The sequence below is a fragment of the Schistocerca nitens genome, chromosome 3, assembly GCF_023898315.1.
Source record: "Schistocerca nitens isolate TAMUIC-IGC-003100 chromosome 3, iqSchNite1.1, whole genome shotgun sequence".
NCBI lineage: Eukaryota > Metazoa > Arthropoda > Insecta > Orthoptera > Acrididae > Schistocerca > Schistocerca nitens.
The window spans coordinates 616916209-616933007 of NC_064616.1; the positions used below are offsets into that span (position 1 = coordinate 616916209).

Sequence of the window (16799 nt, forward strand, 5' to 3'; positions counted from 1 at the left end):
ATGAGAGTTCTCTGACAGTAATTGATCTGATGATAGTACACTTGAGAGAAGAAGTGTTGTCCCCCAGACGAGAAACCTAGGTCGATGTGACCAGGTTGATCACCTTCCCCTACACGCAGAGGCAACGAATGTCTCTAAACGTCGCCATGGAAGGTGCAGAACAGTGTGCAAGTAAGTGCAATATATGTGCGAACTTCAACGTAACTGATTTTTAAAAGTCTTCGAACAAAAATCCAATGTTAATTTTTTTTCGTCCACTAGTTAAGATCTAAAGTACACGTATGTGTAACTTAAATATTTTACAAAATATACAACCCTGTCTCACTCCCTTCCCAACCACTGCTGCCCTTTCATGCCTCTCGACTCTTATAACTGCCATCTGGTTTCTGTACAAATCGTAAATAGCCTTTCGCTTCCTGTATTTTACCCCTGCCACCTTCAGAATTTGAAAGAGAGTATTCCAGTCAACGTTGTCAAAAGCTTTCTCCAAGTCTACAAATGCTAGAAACGTAGGTTTGCCTTTCCTTATTCTAGCTTTTAAGATAAGTCGTAGGGTCAGTATTGCCTCACGCGTTCCAATATTTCTACGGAATCCAAACTGATCTTCCCCGACGTCGGCTTCTACAAGTTTTTCCATTCGTCTGTAAAGAATTCGCGTTATTATTTTGCATCCGTGGCTTATTAAACTGATTGTTCGGTAGCCTCTCCCCGATGTTATTCAATCTGTATACTGAGCAAGCAGTGAAGGAAAGAAAAATTCGGAGTAGGTATGAAAATCCATGGAGAAGAAATAAAAACTTTGAGGTTCGCCGATGACATTGTAATTCTGTCAGAGACAGCAAAGGACTTGGAAGAGCAGTTGAACGGAATGGATAGTGTGTTGAAAGGAGGATATAATATGAACAACAAAAGCAAAACGAGGATAATGGAATGTAGTCGAATTAAGTCGGGTGATGCTGAGGGAATTAGATTAGGAAATGAGACACTTAAAGTAGTAAAGGAGTTTTGCTATATGTGGGGCAAAATAACTGATGATGGTCCAAGTAGAGAGGATATAAAATGTAGACTGGCACTGACAAGGAAATCGTTTCGGAAGAAGAGAAATTTGTTAACATCGAGTATAGATTTAAGTGTCAGGAAGTCGTTTCTGAAAGTATTTGTATGGAGTGTAGCCATGTATGGAAGTGAAACATGGACGATACCTAGTTTGGACAAGAAGAGAATAGAAACTTTCGAAATGTGGTGCTACAGAAGAATGCTGAAGATTAGATGGGTAGATCATATAACTAATGATGAGGTATTGAATAGGATTGGGGAGAATAGAAGTTTGTAGCACAACTTGACTAGAGGAAGGGATCGGTTGGTAGGACATGTTCTGAGGGATCAAGGGATCACTAATTTAGTATTGGAGGGCAGCGTGGACGGTAAAAATCGTAGAGGGAGACCAAGAGATGAATACATTAAACAGATACAGAAGGATGTAGGTTGCAGTAAGTACTGGGAGATGAAGAAAAAAAAATGGTTCAAATGGCTCTGAGCACTATGGGACTCAACTGCTGTGGTCATAAGTCCCCTAGAACTTAGAACTACTTAAACCTAACTAACCTAAGGACAGCACACAACACCCAGCCATCACGAGGCAGAGAAAATCCCTGACCCCGCCGGGAGATGAAGAAGCTTGCACAGGATAGAGTAGCATGGAGAGCTGCATCAAACCAGTCTCAGGACTGAAGACCACAACAACAACAACAATATAAATACAAATCAAAACAATGTAATTTAGAATGCAACTGTGTGGAACCACAATAAAAGACACAATGAAAACATTTTTATTTGTTGATTTCATCACCGGGACTGAAGAGGATAAACTAATCTTTGGACTGAAGACTATACCAACAGAAGAGTCGCTGAGATGGCCCGGACTAGTCCGGTGACAAGGTAGTGGCGTGTTGCGGAGGACGCGGAGCAGAGTGTTGTGTCCTTCTGTTCGCCTGGTGCTGGCGCCAAGTGCGGACTGGGGAGTGGAGAGGCCGTTTGGCGGTGGCTGTGTTCCGCGTGCTCCCACCACCGCGCCGCACAGGTAACGGGTCGCGCGCCGATTGGAGGGGGTACCCTGCACCGTGCGGCTTGGCCGTGTGCACATCTTTGGGCAGTAGCGTCCAGTGTTCCCAGGACAGCCGACGAGCGCAGCACTGCATCATGAGTGAGTCACACTTCTCATTCCTTCTCATTATCTGTCCCTAACTCTTGTCTCCGTACTTCATAAACGTCACAGAATATGTCATTCTTCTTTGGTGCAGAGATCACACTGGCTACTTCTGTCACAGCTTACTTTTATGTACGTCGTTGGACTGACAGCTCCAATCCAATGCATCCATTGGCCAGTACAAGCTTCTAAACGTCTCAGTACACGCTAATGCCAATCAGTCCCTAATTATTCTCTTTAAATATTTATTTGCTACAAACTAACATTCGGGCCTCAACTGCTCCATCTTCATATGGTGGTATTTACAGTACATTACTTGAAAGAACCGAATATAGATTTAGATGTTTCTGAAGTATTTAGATAGAATCTGTCACTGGAATACGTGAGATTAAACAAAATCGTCATCATTGTTAGGTGTATAGATGTGTGATGGACAGAAGAAGCACTTGAGAGACTTCCATTATGCAGCAGTGAGGAAAAATAGTGTGTATTACAATTTAACATTAGCTATTGTAAATGCCACCCACCAACAAAGATCCAGCTGATGACTGGAAGTTAGGTTATGGGGAAAAATGCGTAGAAAAGTAAAACGCGACTGGATCTGGTTCTGCTGGAAATGATTTATTTTCACGCCACATTCAAAATACTCAACAGTGTTTACAACAGACAACATAACTTCCTGAAAATTTTGTTTCCGTGATGGATTAGATGTGTCTTCGATGTTGCGTCTCTTCATTACACTTACCCTTGAATACTCACTCACCTAAGTATAAGGTCACTAGTAGTACTCTACAACTATTTTAAAGACAAATACTACTGACCGCAAATCACAATGATTTGCACAATGTCACGGGATGCCGTAAATATTTAAGCCTAGTACGGTACGTGCAGATGTTTATTATACTTATGACAATTCCTGTCTGAGTTGAAAAAGTTATACTTTGGAGCGAAATGGTAAATTTTCTGAAGAATAATGATTATATCTCACAGTTACTCACAATTTTATACCAAATGACTAAAATTTGACTTCTGATGTTATATTCGTGGCAAAAAACATTACGTATCTTAGAACATAGAACTATATTTGTAACCCGATGTCTAGACATACGTAACTGATAAAATATATGTCATTTTCAGCACAGAATGGACTGCACAATACCTCTTATAAAAAATTTAATGGAAATGGGGAAAAAAACCTCTCGTTTGTTTCTTTCATGGTTTCTGTTATCACTGAGGAGGTAATTTACATAACAGAAGGCAACTTCCTGTAAGGATTCCCTTGCGGAACTTACCGTGAGAGGCGGTGTCGTATTTAATCGGGAGGAGCTGAATCAATCTCCTCCCTCTCGATCTACGTTTCCCATAATTTCCTCAAATTACTTGTGGTGAGTGCCATGATGGTTCCTTCGCATACGTCATGGCTCATATCCTCCGAAACCGTGTCCCACCGAACTAGTTCTACGTCACTAACCGTCGGTGATGACCTTATGTCTACAAGACATTCTAATTTTTTTTTCCTTTTCCGTCTTCTTTGTTCTTTGCTTTACTAAGAATGCAGTGGGTACGTTCGTGAGACAATATCTGTAGGCGGTAGAAATTGGCGAAGCGTCTGAGAATATATCGCATACGAGACTACAATGTAAGATCAGTTCTTCCTCCATCCTCGTAGATCCAGAAACGGGCGGCTGTGACCGCTCCAGACACTAGCATTTATATTTCTTTTGCAAAACCAACTGGCTGAATACATATGAACGTCCCATCGTATTAGTAGATACTATTTGTCATAAAGACTAAAAGCCGTGAATAGAAGTTACATAGTGGTTCAGGAGTTTTTAAATTTTTGAAAAACTTTCAGTTCACTACCACACTGATACTTGCTAAAGAAACTACTTTCATATGCGATATCTAGCCAGGTTTGCGTATGGATGGAGGACGTCTTGATAAGCAGGTCGTATGAGATTATCCGGGATGGACACTCAGTCATATACACCCAAGTAATTTCGAGAATGTACCAGCGAAATGTGATGGGGAAATAAATGTTCGTGTTATTTGTTAATGGTTCAGAGGACACTGTTGTGATGACAGATTTTTCGCAGACGTCTCAGTTATCTGAGATGATAAATGTAATATCCAGGCAGCATACCGACACGACGCAAAGACTGATATCTAGCTCTTATGTACAAAAAATTTTAAGTTACTCACTTCAACAAAAATAAAATTGCACATTTATGGAGTCGCAATTGTGGCCAAACAGGTAAACAAAGTGACAAGATTCAGTCCATTGATAAGATACGTGGATATTGTAATTCATCTATTACAGGAATTGCTTGTAAAACAGTAGTAGGGGCTGTAATGCAATACAGCTCAAATTTGTCGCGTCCATATTAACTGCGCTAACAGAGGACACTGAACATATACGAAAAAGAATTAATCAGTTGACTTGTTTGATTAGCGAGAGAGGGTAATAGGAAAGCTACAAAACTCAGAGCTGGTTGGCTCTTAATGAAAGACGACTAATGCCTTGCGAACGTACTCTTAAAACATAAAGTACCGATTTTTAGGACTACGAATTTTCTTTAATGGTAGGAATCCTTAACATAAGGACCAGAAAGAAGGAAATTTAAGGTTTAACGTCCCGTCGACGAAGAGGTGATCAGAGACGACGCTTAGCATAAGGTGAATGGAAAGTTCTGTCTGTCACCCGCCACTCACCACACTGAGTATAAATGTGAATTTATATTTATTGCTTTAAATTCGGAAATATTCTCAACTTGAAGGACGCCGCTGGGATGTTGCCTGCCGTTTCTTTTAGCCAGTGCGGACAGCGGACAAGATGGCCGCACTGTTGGTCAAGGCATGAGTCACCCGCCACCCACGGGCCGCCGCCCACCGCCGCCGCCCCCACACTGGCTCACTGCGGCCTTCCAGATCGCGCCGTCACCGCTACGTGAGCGGTTGCGCCAGCCACTGCCACACACCTTCAGAACAGGTGTTGCTGTCCCAAGACTGGAGGTGGCATCTTGAATCTGCGATGTGTGTGTATAGAACGTCCAGCTCAAAACTAAACCGCTGACAATCCCCGATTCGCCTTAGGGCACGTGAACGAAATATACTCCTGGCTCTACCTCACTTGAGTAGAAACGAAAAATCAGTCCCAAGCTGATAAATCTTAGTGGGAAGCTTTTATAAGTGAGTTATTCTAGTAATGAATGCAACAATATTTCGTTCTCGGAGCGAGCACTGGCATGATTCCTCTCTACCTGTTTTCACCAAATCCTTACTCACCATATGGGGCGAGGGAGATCAAACAACAATAAAGTAAAATCAGTGTTTACTTATTGCACCGACTTCTACCGGCTCAACAGCCTCACCTCAGTGTTTCTAAAGGTCTTGAATCTGCCCTCTTCGCGTGAAACCCAAAAGACCTAGAGGAAAACGTAACCCTTTCTGTCAAACAAACTGGTTTCCGTCCTATCTTCTCGTCCCCCGAACTGCTCTTGTGTTTTACCGACCTCCTATTTTACCATCTCAATAATTATAAATTTGCCATTTTTATGTTCCTTGACGCTGAAAAAGTCTAAGATCTATGTTATTCCAAACTCCTTTTCCAGTTCCAAATTATGCACTTCTAATAAACTACGACTGCCCTATTGAACCTTTCTTGTCCAACCACACATCCCATGTAACCAAAAATAGCACCAATGCCCGTGTCTACCGGCCCATAGCGAGTGTGTCAAAGGTTTTATTCATTAATCAGTGCTGTGGAGCCTCTACACTGCTGATATGTTTAAACCTCCCTACTCCTTAGCCCTATACCCCACCGTCTAGACATCCCAACAATTCCTTCAACTCAATCTCAGACAATTTATCTGCTAATGTAATCAGTGATTCCTTTAGATGAACACTTCCAAGACCCAGGCAATAACTGAAAGACGAACCATCTTCAACTTCCACCCCTATGACTTGGATCTCGCAATTTACAACCATGGTATTATATTAACTACTACACTGAAATACCTAGCGCTAAAACTTGCCGAAGGTTAATACCTATGAACCACAAAACAAAACGGTAGCGACAGACTAGAACTATTAACCGGTCGAACATGGGGAATACGTCCCTCCACTATAGCTCACTACTAAAAAACTGTAATCCTAGTTATCCTCTTTTGTGCTAATGTTGTTTGCATTTCTGATGCAAGAATATTTCACTCCCTCAAAATCCCCGAACGCCATGCACTCCGCTTCACCTTCCTTAACCGACTACTTTCCCAATTCGAATCCGGTAAGAACTTAATGCCTTCTCGTCCCATCTCCTCTCCCACGCTGAACACCTTCGGGTTTCTCTCACGTCACGCAAACATGTCACCAAGTAGCATCCAATCTTTTCATCCCTGATTATCAACCCTCGTACTCCGATTCGCATGCAGCACCACATCCCTTCTCCCCTCCCCTCGCCCCCCCTCCCTCCCCTCACACACTTACACGCTCTCCGTTTACTATCCCAACGAAAATTGAATCATTTCATCCTACCTGACCGTGAAATCCGCCCACAGTTCTGCACTTCCTTTCAGCTTTAACAGAATATTCCCTTCCTTCTCCATATCGCGACACCTCTTTTCCTGACTTTTCCTTCCCCCATTTACAGTCACCTTTATTTCTGTAGCACATATTTTCCAACATATTCGCCCAAGAAAGCCTCGTCAGATATTGCTCAGTTTTTTTCCTCACACTCAAAAAATCTCATTTAAACTCCCACTCCCTTTCTGTCCCAAAACCGTTAATCACCAACGATGTCAAACACTGAACACCGGTGGAAGACATCAGTTTCATTTATGTATCTATACAAATTCCTTTTACCTTTTAAGAAAAGCTCAAGGAAACCATCGACATTTTAACTTACAAACCTTATTTAATGAAACAAATGTTAATGTTTTTTAATCATTTTTACATATTTTTAGATCTCTCTGACGGAAGAGCGGATGTCTTACCCCTAAAATCCTCGTGCGGAGGTTCGAGTCCTCCCTCGGGCATGGGTGTGTGTGTTTGTCCTTAGGATAATTTAGGTTAAGTAGTGTGTAAGCTTAGGGACTGATAACCTTAGCAGTTAAGTCCCATAAAATTTCACACACATTTGAACATTTTTTTTTCCTCGTGCGGAGTAACGAGGATGAAAGGAAAATAAAGGCAGAAAACAAAACATTACCTACTTTTGTTAAACAGCTGCATGTTAAAAAAAAATCCCCAAATGAAAATCAGTCCAGTGTCTTTAGAATTAGACTATCGAGAGAGAGACATGACGCCGAACGCTGTGGCCGAACGGTTCTAGGCGCTTCACTCCGGAACCGCGCTGCTGCTACGGTCGCAGGTTCGAATCCTGCCTCAGGCATGGATGTGTGTGATGTCCTTAGGTTAGTTAGGTTTACGTCCCATAGTGCTTAGAGCCATTTGAACCATTTGAAGAGAGATATGAGAGACTAATATCCAGCAGAAGCGGTGTTGAAATTCCCATCCGAACAATTTCAGGTGAATGTCGGGATGTTTCCACAACAAGGCCATTGGCCATACTTTGCTGCATACTCGTCAAATCCGAGCCCATTCCCAGTCTGTAAAGACCTAGATATCGTCCCGACATTAAACTTCTGCCTTCCTGTGCGAATCTTCGTCTGCAGCGGAGTGCACAATGTAAAGAAATTTCCTGCAGGTTAAAATTGTTTGCCGGACCGGGGTCTGAACATGGACTCTTGAATTTCGCTCTCACCAGCTGAGTACTCACAGCGCGATGCAAAGCTCCATTCTGCTAGTATCTCACCCACAATTCCTGAACGCCGTAGAGGTTCTGTTCCAAATCTTCCTAGAATAGTTCCCCTGAGAGAGAGGTTATGATGGAGAGCGGTGAAGCCACAACCTATTGGTCTGCTCCACATCACTGTCACTTTGTCTTGAACCACAATAATCGTCACGAGGTCATATGTGCGATATGACTTCATTTGATTTTAGTTTACTTTTCCTACAATACAAATTACTGAGCGTATGCGCTCTGTTAAATACGTGGTAAATTGTTTGTTTTCTCAGTGTACGATAGTTACGAAGTGTTTGTTCTGTGATGTCTATCCTAAATCTACTGATTCTACATGTTTTCATGTCTGACTGTTGATATGTTTTTATCCCGAAATATGCACTTATGTTGATAAACAGAACATAGGATGTGACTTCTGAAATTTTCCCGGCGTATTTCTTCTTCTAATGTCGACGGGATCCGGCTGCATACCCGGAAATTATTAGAAGAACATAGGATGTCCTACCCCCAACGGTCCCGTATGGAGTACCGAAGACGAAATGAATATAAAAGCAAAAAAACAAAACTTGATTTTCTTTTGTTAAATAGTTGTGTGTTGAAATAATCCCCAAATAAAAGTCAGTTCAGTGTTCTTCGGATTAGAGTATCGAGAGAGACACGCGCGAAATTGGTATCCGGGGCCAGTGGCTTCAAGTTCCCATCAGGATAAACTGATTTAAACAAGAGGTTGAATGGACTGGAAACAACAGCTAATCAGTTCCAAAATACAGGTTTGTTTAACATTGACCATGGTTTCGACAGTTTTAAAACTTTGTAAACCATAGCCAAGATGTAAAAAACCTGTATTTTGTAACTGGTTTGCTGTTATTTCCAAGTTACTGAAGGTCTTCTATGCACAGTTACTGAAGAGGTGCTAAAGAGTGGCACTAGTATCGGCACTGAGGATGTAAATCAGGTTTACCTTAAATACACGCTGTAATGGTCGTGAGCGTTAGTTACCTTTGAGATTGGACGTTGTGAACTGACGATAGTCAAGAATGCTTTTAAGGTGAAAAAGACTCCATTATCAACACTTGAGTTTCAACGAGGTCGTATAATACGGCTACGAGAAACTAGTTGTTCCTCCCGCTATACTGCAGGAAGACTTGACAGGAATGTAGCCACTGTACATGACTGCTGGCAATGGTGGTCACGAGAATGTACGGTCAAAAGAAGACCGGGCTCTGAACGGCCACATGGTAATACCGAGAGGGAAGACCATCGTGTTCGGCTATGGCTCTGGTGCATCGTATTGCATCGTAGCAGCAATGTGAGCAACTGTTGGCACCAAAGTGACACAACAAATTGTTACAAATCAGTTATTTCAAGGATAGCTCTGAGCCAGATGCCCTGAACCGTGCGTTCCACTCACCCCAAATTATAGCCATTGGCGACTTCAGTGGTGTCAAGCGAGAGCTTATTGGAGGGCAGCGTGGAGGTTTGTTGTGTTTTTTGATGAAAGCTGTTTCTGCCTCGGTGACAGTGATGGCCGTGTGTTGGTTAGGAGGAGGCCAGTTAAGGGCCTGCAACCAACCGCTCTGCGTGCTAGACACACTGGACCTACAACTAGTGTTATGACCTGGGGTGCGATTTCATGACAGCAGGAGCACTCTGGTGGTTATTCCATGCACCCTGACTGCAAATTTGTACGTCAGTCTGGTGATTCGACCTGTTGTACTGCCATTCATGAACAACATTCCAGGGGGTGTTTTCCAGTAGGATAACGCTCTCCCACATACCGCTGTTGTATCCCAGCGTATTCTACAGAATGTCGACATGTTTTTTTAGCCTGTTCGATCACAAGGTCTGTCTCCAGTTGAGCACATATGGGACATCATTGGAAGACAACTCCAACGTCATCCACAAACAGTATTAACGGTCCCTGTATTGACCGACCAAGTGCAACGGGCATGGAACTCCATCTCACAAACTGACATCCGGCACCCTTAAAACACAATGCACGCACGTTTCCACGCTTGCATTCAACATTCTGGCGGGTAAACTGGTTATTTATGTACCAGCATTACACACTAGCAATGGCTTATCTCGCGCTAACATAACCTGTGATCTTGCAATGTTAATCACTGAAATATGTTACCTAGTTAAATATATTCCCGAAATTTGATTACTTTACATTAATAGTTTTTTGATGTGCGACTTTTTTTCCTCAGTGTAGTTTTGGTGTGAAAAAATCCTGAGTATATGACCGTTGTCGCCATAGAAAGAATGTTACGATTTAATGTCCCTTCAATGTCGAGAAGATACGAAAAGTAACGTGGATTGGACAGTGATGGTCAGGGAACTGTGCTGTGGCTGTGTGCATATAGCTAGTCCTATATTCACCTGAAGTGATTTAGGAACGTACGGGAACACTAATTCAAAGTGGTCGGAAGTGAGTATGAGTCTTGCTATTTCTGAAGAGAAGATGGAAGTTTTAGTTTGAATTAAAGTCCTGTCGACGACGAGGTCATTAGAAACTTGGGAAAAGTTCGGATTCGGGAAGGAAATTAACTGTCTCATTCTGAAAGGAACTCTCCCGACATGTGCCTCAAGCGATTTAGGGAAACCACGGGAAACCTAAATGTGGATGATCGAGGGGTGATGTGAATTCTACTCTTCCGGAAGAATCGTTCAGTGGCTTAGCTACAGAGTCTTGAAACTCGCCTTCCTACTGATTAGGCCCGTAAGTAACCAACGCTCGTGTTTGAAGGTCATATTGGTCACGTACGTATAAAGTGCTCGGTGAAGCAAAGCGGTTTGCTGAGGGCGGATCATACGCAGGCGGACTGGAACCCAGAGCAGCGGCGCGTGTGGGACGCGACTGGTACAGTTAGGCGCTAGTGCCGCTTAGGAAATCAGATTTCCCCCACTCAGAGCCCCATCGATATAGCTAATTACTGAACTGCTATTGGAATGCCAACCGGGATCATCCTTTATAAGAAGAAAGAGTATTTTATTCTTGACGACTGGTGAACGAAAAGGTATAACAAAAAGGTAAGTCCAAAGTTTCAGGACACATTCCTGTCACATAGGAGGAGGAAAATATGTTGTATGGAATTGAGTCCAGAAGCACATTATTTTCGTGTTGGAAATCATTTTCTACAACTCTTCATAGTATATCAGTCACGGTAAACATACGCAAACAAAACTTGCCACCAAACAGTATGAAATTATTTCTTTCACGAAATGTTTGAAATACCCTATTTGTTACGTCTGGTAATTCACAGGTTAATTGCCAGCGTTTTGTATTCCATTTCGATCAAGGTACTGTTGACATGCGGCTTTCGTCATTGCTTGTACTGAGATGCGAGTCACTTCATTCCTTAACGGCACGTAATATTACCTGAGTTAGAGACCATTATGGACTAGGCGAGCATATAGCTTCTAAATAACAAGTTCTGTGGTAGGTACGTACGAGTAAGTGGACCATTTATCTCAATTTCGTGTTCTACGGAACTAAGCCCACTAGACTTACATTTATTAGGGGATTTGAATGCTCTAGTGTATTTAACCCCGGTACAAGATACAGTGTGTTCTTCTCCCGCTATTCGGGAAAACTGATTTTTTTTTCCTTTATTGCAATTTCATGCCCCTGCTCCTTATGGGCAAGGGGGGCTGACAGTGGCACAGTCCGCCGCTCTTCAGCCAAGTGGCTTCCTAAAAAAGTATAAAAATGGGAACTCACACATAAAAGGGGCGGAAAAAGGAGGATATAAAAACACAGTAAATGGAGACAATGGAAGTTAAAATATACGCTAACACGGGGACGTTCATTAGGGGACAGTTAAAAAGTCGACTTAAAGTTAAGAGCACAATTGGCGATTTGTGGGGCACTTAAATGACGCTGTGGAACACTGAAACCATATGCAGTATTTCATGGATACATCAGCATATCTGTGATTTGTTACGAGGACTATTGAAGCGTTTATCATTGCTAACGGAGGGCATTTTCGACATACTGTGTAAGAAAGAGTGAGATCCGGTATACTGGTACGTTTGTTGGTGTGTTTCCTATGATTAACGTGCTATAAAGAGCTGTAGGAAATGAATTGTAATCTGTCTTGCTAATAAGGAAGTACAATTTTGTTACACTATGTGCAGCTCCCTAACGACTTCATAATTATAGGAGACGTCGTTAAGTTATCAAGCTATAAATTTAGTCACCAAGTTAGCAGCAGACCAGCTAACAAAACAAGAATAGCGAAGAAAAACGATCTGTCAGTTTCAGCAAGATTGTTTATTCTCCAGGTTTATTGGAAGCCTTTAACTATATTGGGACAATAATTGATCTTGAAATAAGTGATGATGAGCCAAAACATTATTACGACTGTCCACCGCATGACTGAATGCCGCCTAGTGGCATTGCGGGCAGGTAACACAGAAGGAAAGTATATAAACGGAGCGCAGACGAACGGGAAATCATTCTAGGGACAAAATCCACTGACATAAGCAACGTTGACAAAGGGCAGATTGTTACGGCTTTGCGCCTGGGAACGAACATCCTGAAAATGGCGAAGCTGATCGACTGTTCGCATGCTTGTGTGCTCTAATGGAAAGTACTTGAATGGCGGTAAAACTACGAGCAGGCGACAGGGCATTGTAGGTCTACGCCTCATCACAAAAAGTGGAGGCTGGCGGTTTACACCCTCTGTAAAGCAAAATAGGCGGCGATATGTGACAGATCTGACGAGGAGTGCAACGTTAGTGCAGGTGCAAGTGTTACGGAGCACACCTTTTGGAGGGTGGTTGAACATGGGGCTCCGCAGTAGACGACCTCAACGTGTTCCCATATTGATCCAACGACATCGACAATTACGATTGAGTGTGCATGGAATCATCGAGATTGGAACGTGGATCAATAGAAACGTCTCGTATGGTCAGATGAATCACGTTTCTTGCTACACAGGTCGATGGTTATGTCCGGAATCGCCGCCATTCAGGCGAAAGGCTGCTGGAACATGCACTGAGCCACGGATAAAGGCCAATGGGGGAATATTCAAATTGGATTCTACGGGACCTGTGTTGGTAATAAAAGGCACCGCGACAGCTGTAGAATACGTGAATATTACTGCGGACGACCTGTATCTCTTCATGTTCGATGTCTTCCTCGTGTGTGAACTGCCTGATCTGTGCATAGACGTCTGGTGCCACATACCTTTAAAAACCCACAAAGCGCTCGTCGAATCCATATCATTGAAATCACTTCTGTATTGCATTCAAAATTGTACCTATACACTACCAAGCAGATAGTCATAATACATTTGTCCATCAGTGTGTATCCACTGAAGCCGCTTCCAGACAATTCCGCGGAACGAGATGGCACTTTGGTATGACACTCGACTCGTATTCGTGAAAACGGTAGTTCAAATGCCCGTCCGGTCATCCAGATTTAGATTTTCCGTGATTTCCGTTAATCGCTCATTGTAAATGCTGGGATCGTTCCTTTGGACGGGCTGGGTCGGTTTCCTTCCCCATACCTTCTAACTTCGAGATGGCGTTCTGGCTCTAATGACCCCGTCGTCGACGGGGCATTAAACGGCATTCATATTTCCTACTGGACATATCCGTCCATTACGGAATTCTTCTCGTATGAATCAACGTTTCACCTGCGCGTTTTCTGATGTTACTACAAATTTTATAATAGGTTGTCTCTCAGTCTTCTCTTATCTTTTGGAATCCAGCAACGAACTTCCTCTGTCCATCTACCGTCCATTCGTATGACCGCTTGTCACGTCAGCGGCATTTCATTTTCATCACAGCCAGGACTACTTCCTCGACCCCAGTTTTTTCCTTATTCCTTTTGTTTGTTTCCCTTTTTCTCCTGGTATTTTCCAACATGCATCCCACCATGGCTCCCTGAGCATTCTCATTTTACTGGTTTTCGCGTAAAACTTGGTGTCTTCTTGTTGCAGTTCAAAGCTGATTAGAGAGATTTTATAAACATCTGAAGCTGAGATATAGAAACCCTAGTTAGTTGACCAAAAGGACTCCATGCCATTTTGACTCTCTTGTTAATTTTCTCCTTTCCATTCAGTCATTACAAACGACTCTGTGGTCGGTGCTTTCGAAGCTGTGGTAGTAAATTTTGTAGCGAGAACTCCGCAAACAGCTGTAGTTAGAACCAATGCCGCGCGGGGTAGCCGCGCGGTCTAGGCGCCTTGTCGCGGTTCGCGCGGCTTCCCCCGTCGGAGGTTCGAGTCCCCCTCGGGCATGGGTGTGTGTATTGTCCTTAGCACAAGTCAAAGTCAGATTAAGCAATGTGTAAGCCTAGGGACCGATGACCTCATCAGTTTGGTCCCATAGGAACTTACTACAATTTGAACCAATTTTATTAAGGCAAACAACAAGGCGAAGACTGTAGAAGGCCCAGCCTTCTTAGTTAAAACCATAACGTCCGTAGTGCGGGGAGTCAATGAATAAAAAGTTGGACGACAGAAAACATCCACATACCAACATTAAAACTCCACCATATTTCTTACCGTGTTCTAAGTTCATATGTAGATGCTTTCCCTCGCCCAACTTTTTATTTATTGACTATCCGCCCTACGGATATTGTGTTTTTAATGCAGGACGTTAGGCCTTTTACGAGTGTACGCTTCGCCATGTTGTTTACCATGTTTTAATGTTTAGATGCCGCTGATTGTGTGGCTACAATCCACGTAACCGGCAGTGCCTATACAAAATTGGTTCAGAATATATATTATTCATTGCTTTAGACCTGCTGAAATTGTTTTTAAAGCCTACTTTCAAACTTTATCAGTTCTTCGACTCATTGCTGGGCTTTATTTGTACTAGAAGCAATCATTAAAATATGATCAGCAAAACGAACGTGGTTCAGCTGCGCTCTTCACTTCTTCAGTTAATGGATCTGAATGCTTTCTCTACAAATACCGTAAATAGTTTTGACACCATAGAATGCCCTTGCCTCACTACTCCTACAATTCTGAACTTCTCTCTACCCTGATAAAACCTAATGAAACTGTAGCACTCAGGTATATATTCTTCAGAATACTAACATGGCTGAATCAACGCTTTGGTTTTCAGGGATTGTCAATAAGACTTTGTTGAAACAGAGTCAAACACTTTCTCAGAATCTATGAACCCTGACAAAATGGTAACTCATTGTCATTGCTCAGTTGTACACTTCCGTTGACGAATTGCAAATAGACCACTGCACTATATCAGCTTCTAGAACTAGCTTATTCAGTGGCCTGATTAAAATCTAATTTTCTTAATGCTGTTGGTGATGATGTTTGCACACTACGGAGAGGAATCTGATTCAGAAAAATAGATTAAATGTGATATAGCAATGTATATGAAGAGTTATATGCCAGCGTAGTGAGCAGGAAGTGAAGTGTGAAGCGGCTACGATGGAGAGGGCCTGGCGGACCGGAACAGACCGCGGCGGCCGGCCCGTGACTGGAATTCTCCAGGAGCGCGCCTAACCCCTTTCCTCTCTTGATACTTCCAGCGCGTGGCAAGAGTAACACCAACTCCCACGACTGAAAACACTTTAGGTCACCGCCTTTAAGAAAACACAGTGCGTGTTCGTACTTTTAATACAGTGATGGAACAGTATAATAAGTGGCTTCTTTTGTTACCGTGGAAAGTACGTTCTGTTGCAAACCATCCACGTGCTGATACGAAAATGGTCAAAAATTGCACCGAAAATTTAGAAAACGTATGTCATGGGCTCAAATTTGATTACAATGATTGCGAAATGCAGGAAGATCTGCAGCGGATAGGCACTTGGTGCAGGGAGTGGCAACTGACCCTTAACATAGACAAATGTAATGTATTGCGAATACATAGAAAGAAGGATCCTTTATTGTATGATTATATGATAGCGGAACAAACACTGGTAGCAGTTACTTCTGTAAAATATCTGGGAGTATGCGTGCGGAACGATTTGAAGTGGAATGATCATATAAAATTAATTGTTGGTAAGGCGGGTACCAGGTTGAGATTCATTGGGAGAGTCCTTAGAAAATGTAGTCCATCAACAAAGGAGGTGGCTTACAAAACACTCGTTCGACCTATACTTGAGTATTGCTCAACAGTGTGTGATCCGTACCAGATCGGGTTGACGGAGGAGATAGAGAAGATCCAAAGAAGAGCGGCGCGTTTCGTCACAGGGTTATTTGGTAACCGTGATAGCGTTACGGAGATGTTTAGCAAACTCAAGTGGCAGACTCTGCAAGAGAGGCGCTCTGCATCGCGGTGTAGCTTGCTCGCCAGGTTTCGAGAGGGTGCGTTTCTGGATGAGGTATCGAATATATTGCTTCCCCCTACTTATACCTCCCGAGGAGATCACGAATGTAAAATTAGAGAGATTAGAGCGCGCACGGAGGCTTTCAGACAGTCGTTCTTCCCGCGAACCATACGCGACTGGAACAGAAAAGGGAGATAATGACAGTGGCACGTAAAGTGCCCTCCGCCACACACCGTTGGGTGGCTTGCGGAGTATAAATGTAGATGTAGATGTTTGCGATGGTCTGCCCTGTTTAATACACTCGTACGTTTGCTACGGGAGTAACCAAAGTAAATGAATTGTCATTGCAAACGAGAAGTTATAGTAGATGTATATCTGTACAAAACAATGTAGGCTGCCGCATATAAAACCTATATGGGATTGTGATACCGATTTGATTGATTTCTACATCTGTATGCACTTGTTTTACAACAAAACATTAGCAGTGATAAAAGATCTCACTGGTGATAGTACAGTAGCACTGTAAAGCATCTGCGCTGGAATAA

The 16799-nt window shown here is 42.8% G+C and overlaps 1 protein-coding gene across 1 annotated transcript in view; it reads left to right on the top strand.

Moving 5' to 3' along the window:
* The first annotated feature begins 2007 nt into the window (after positions 1–2007).
* Positions 2008–16799, top strand: part of LOC126248552 (uncharacterized) — a 106319-nt gene continuing 91527 nt past the window's right edge. Inside the window, exon 1 of the mRNA XM_049949628.1 lies at positions 2008–2203. Coding sequence (XP_049805585.1) covers positions 2200–2203 — 4 coding nt within the window. The 5' untranslated portion in view covers positions 2008–2199. The remainder of the gene's footprint in view (positions 2204–16799) is intronic.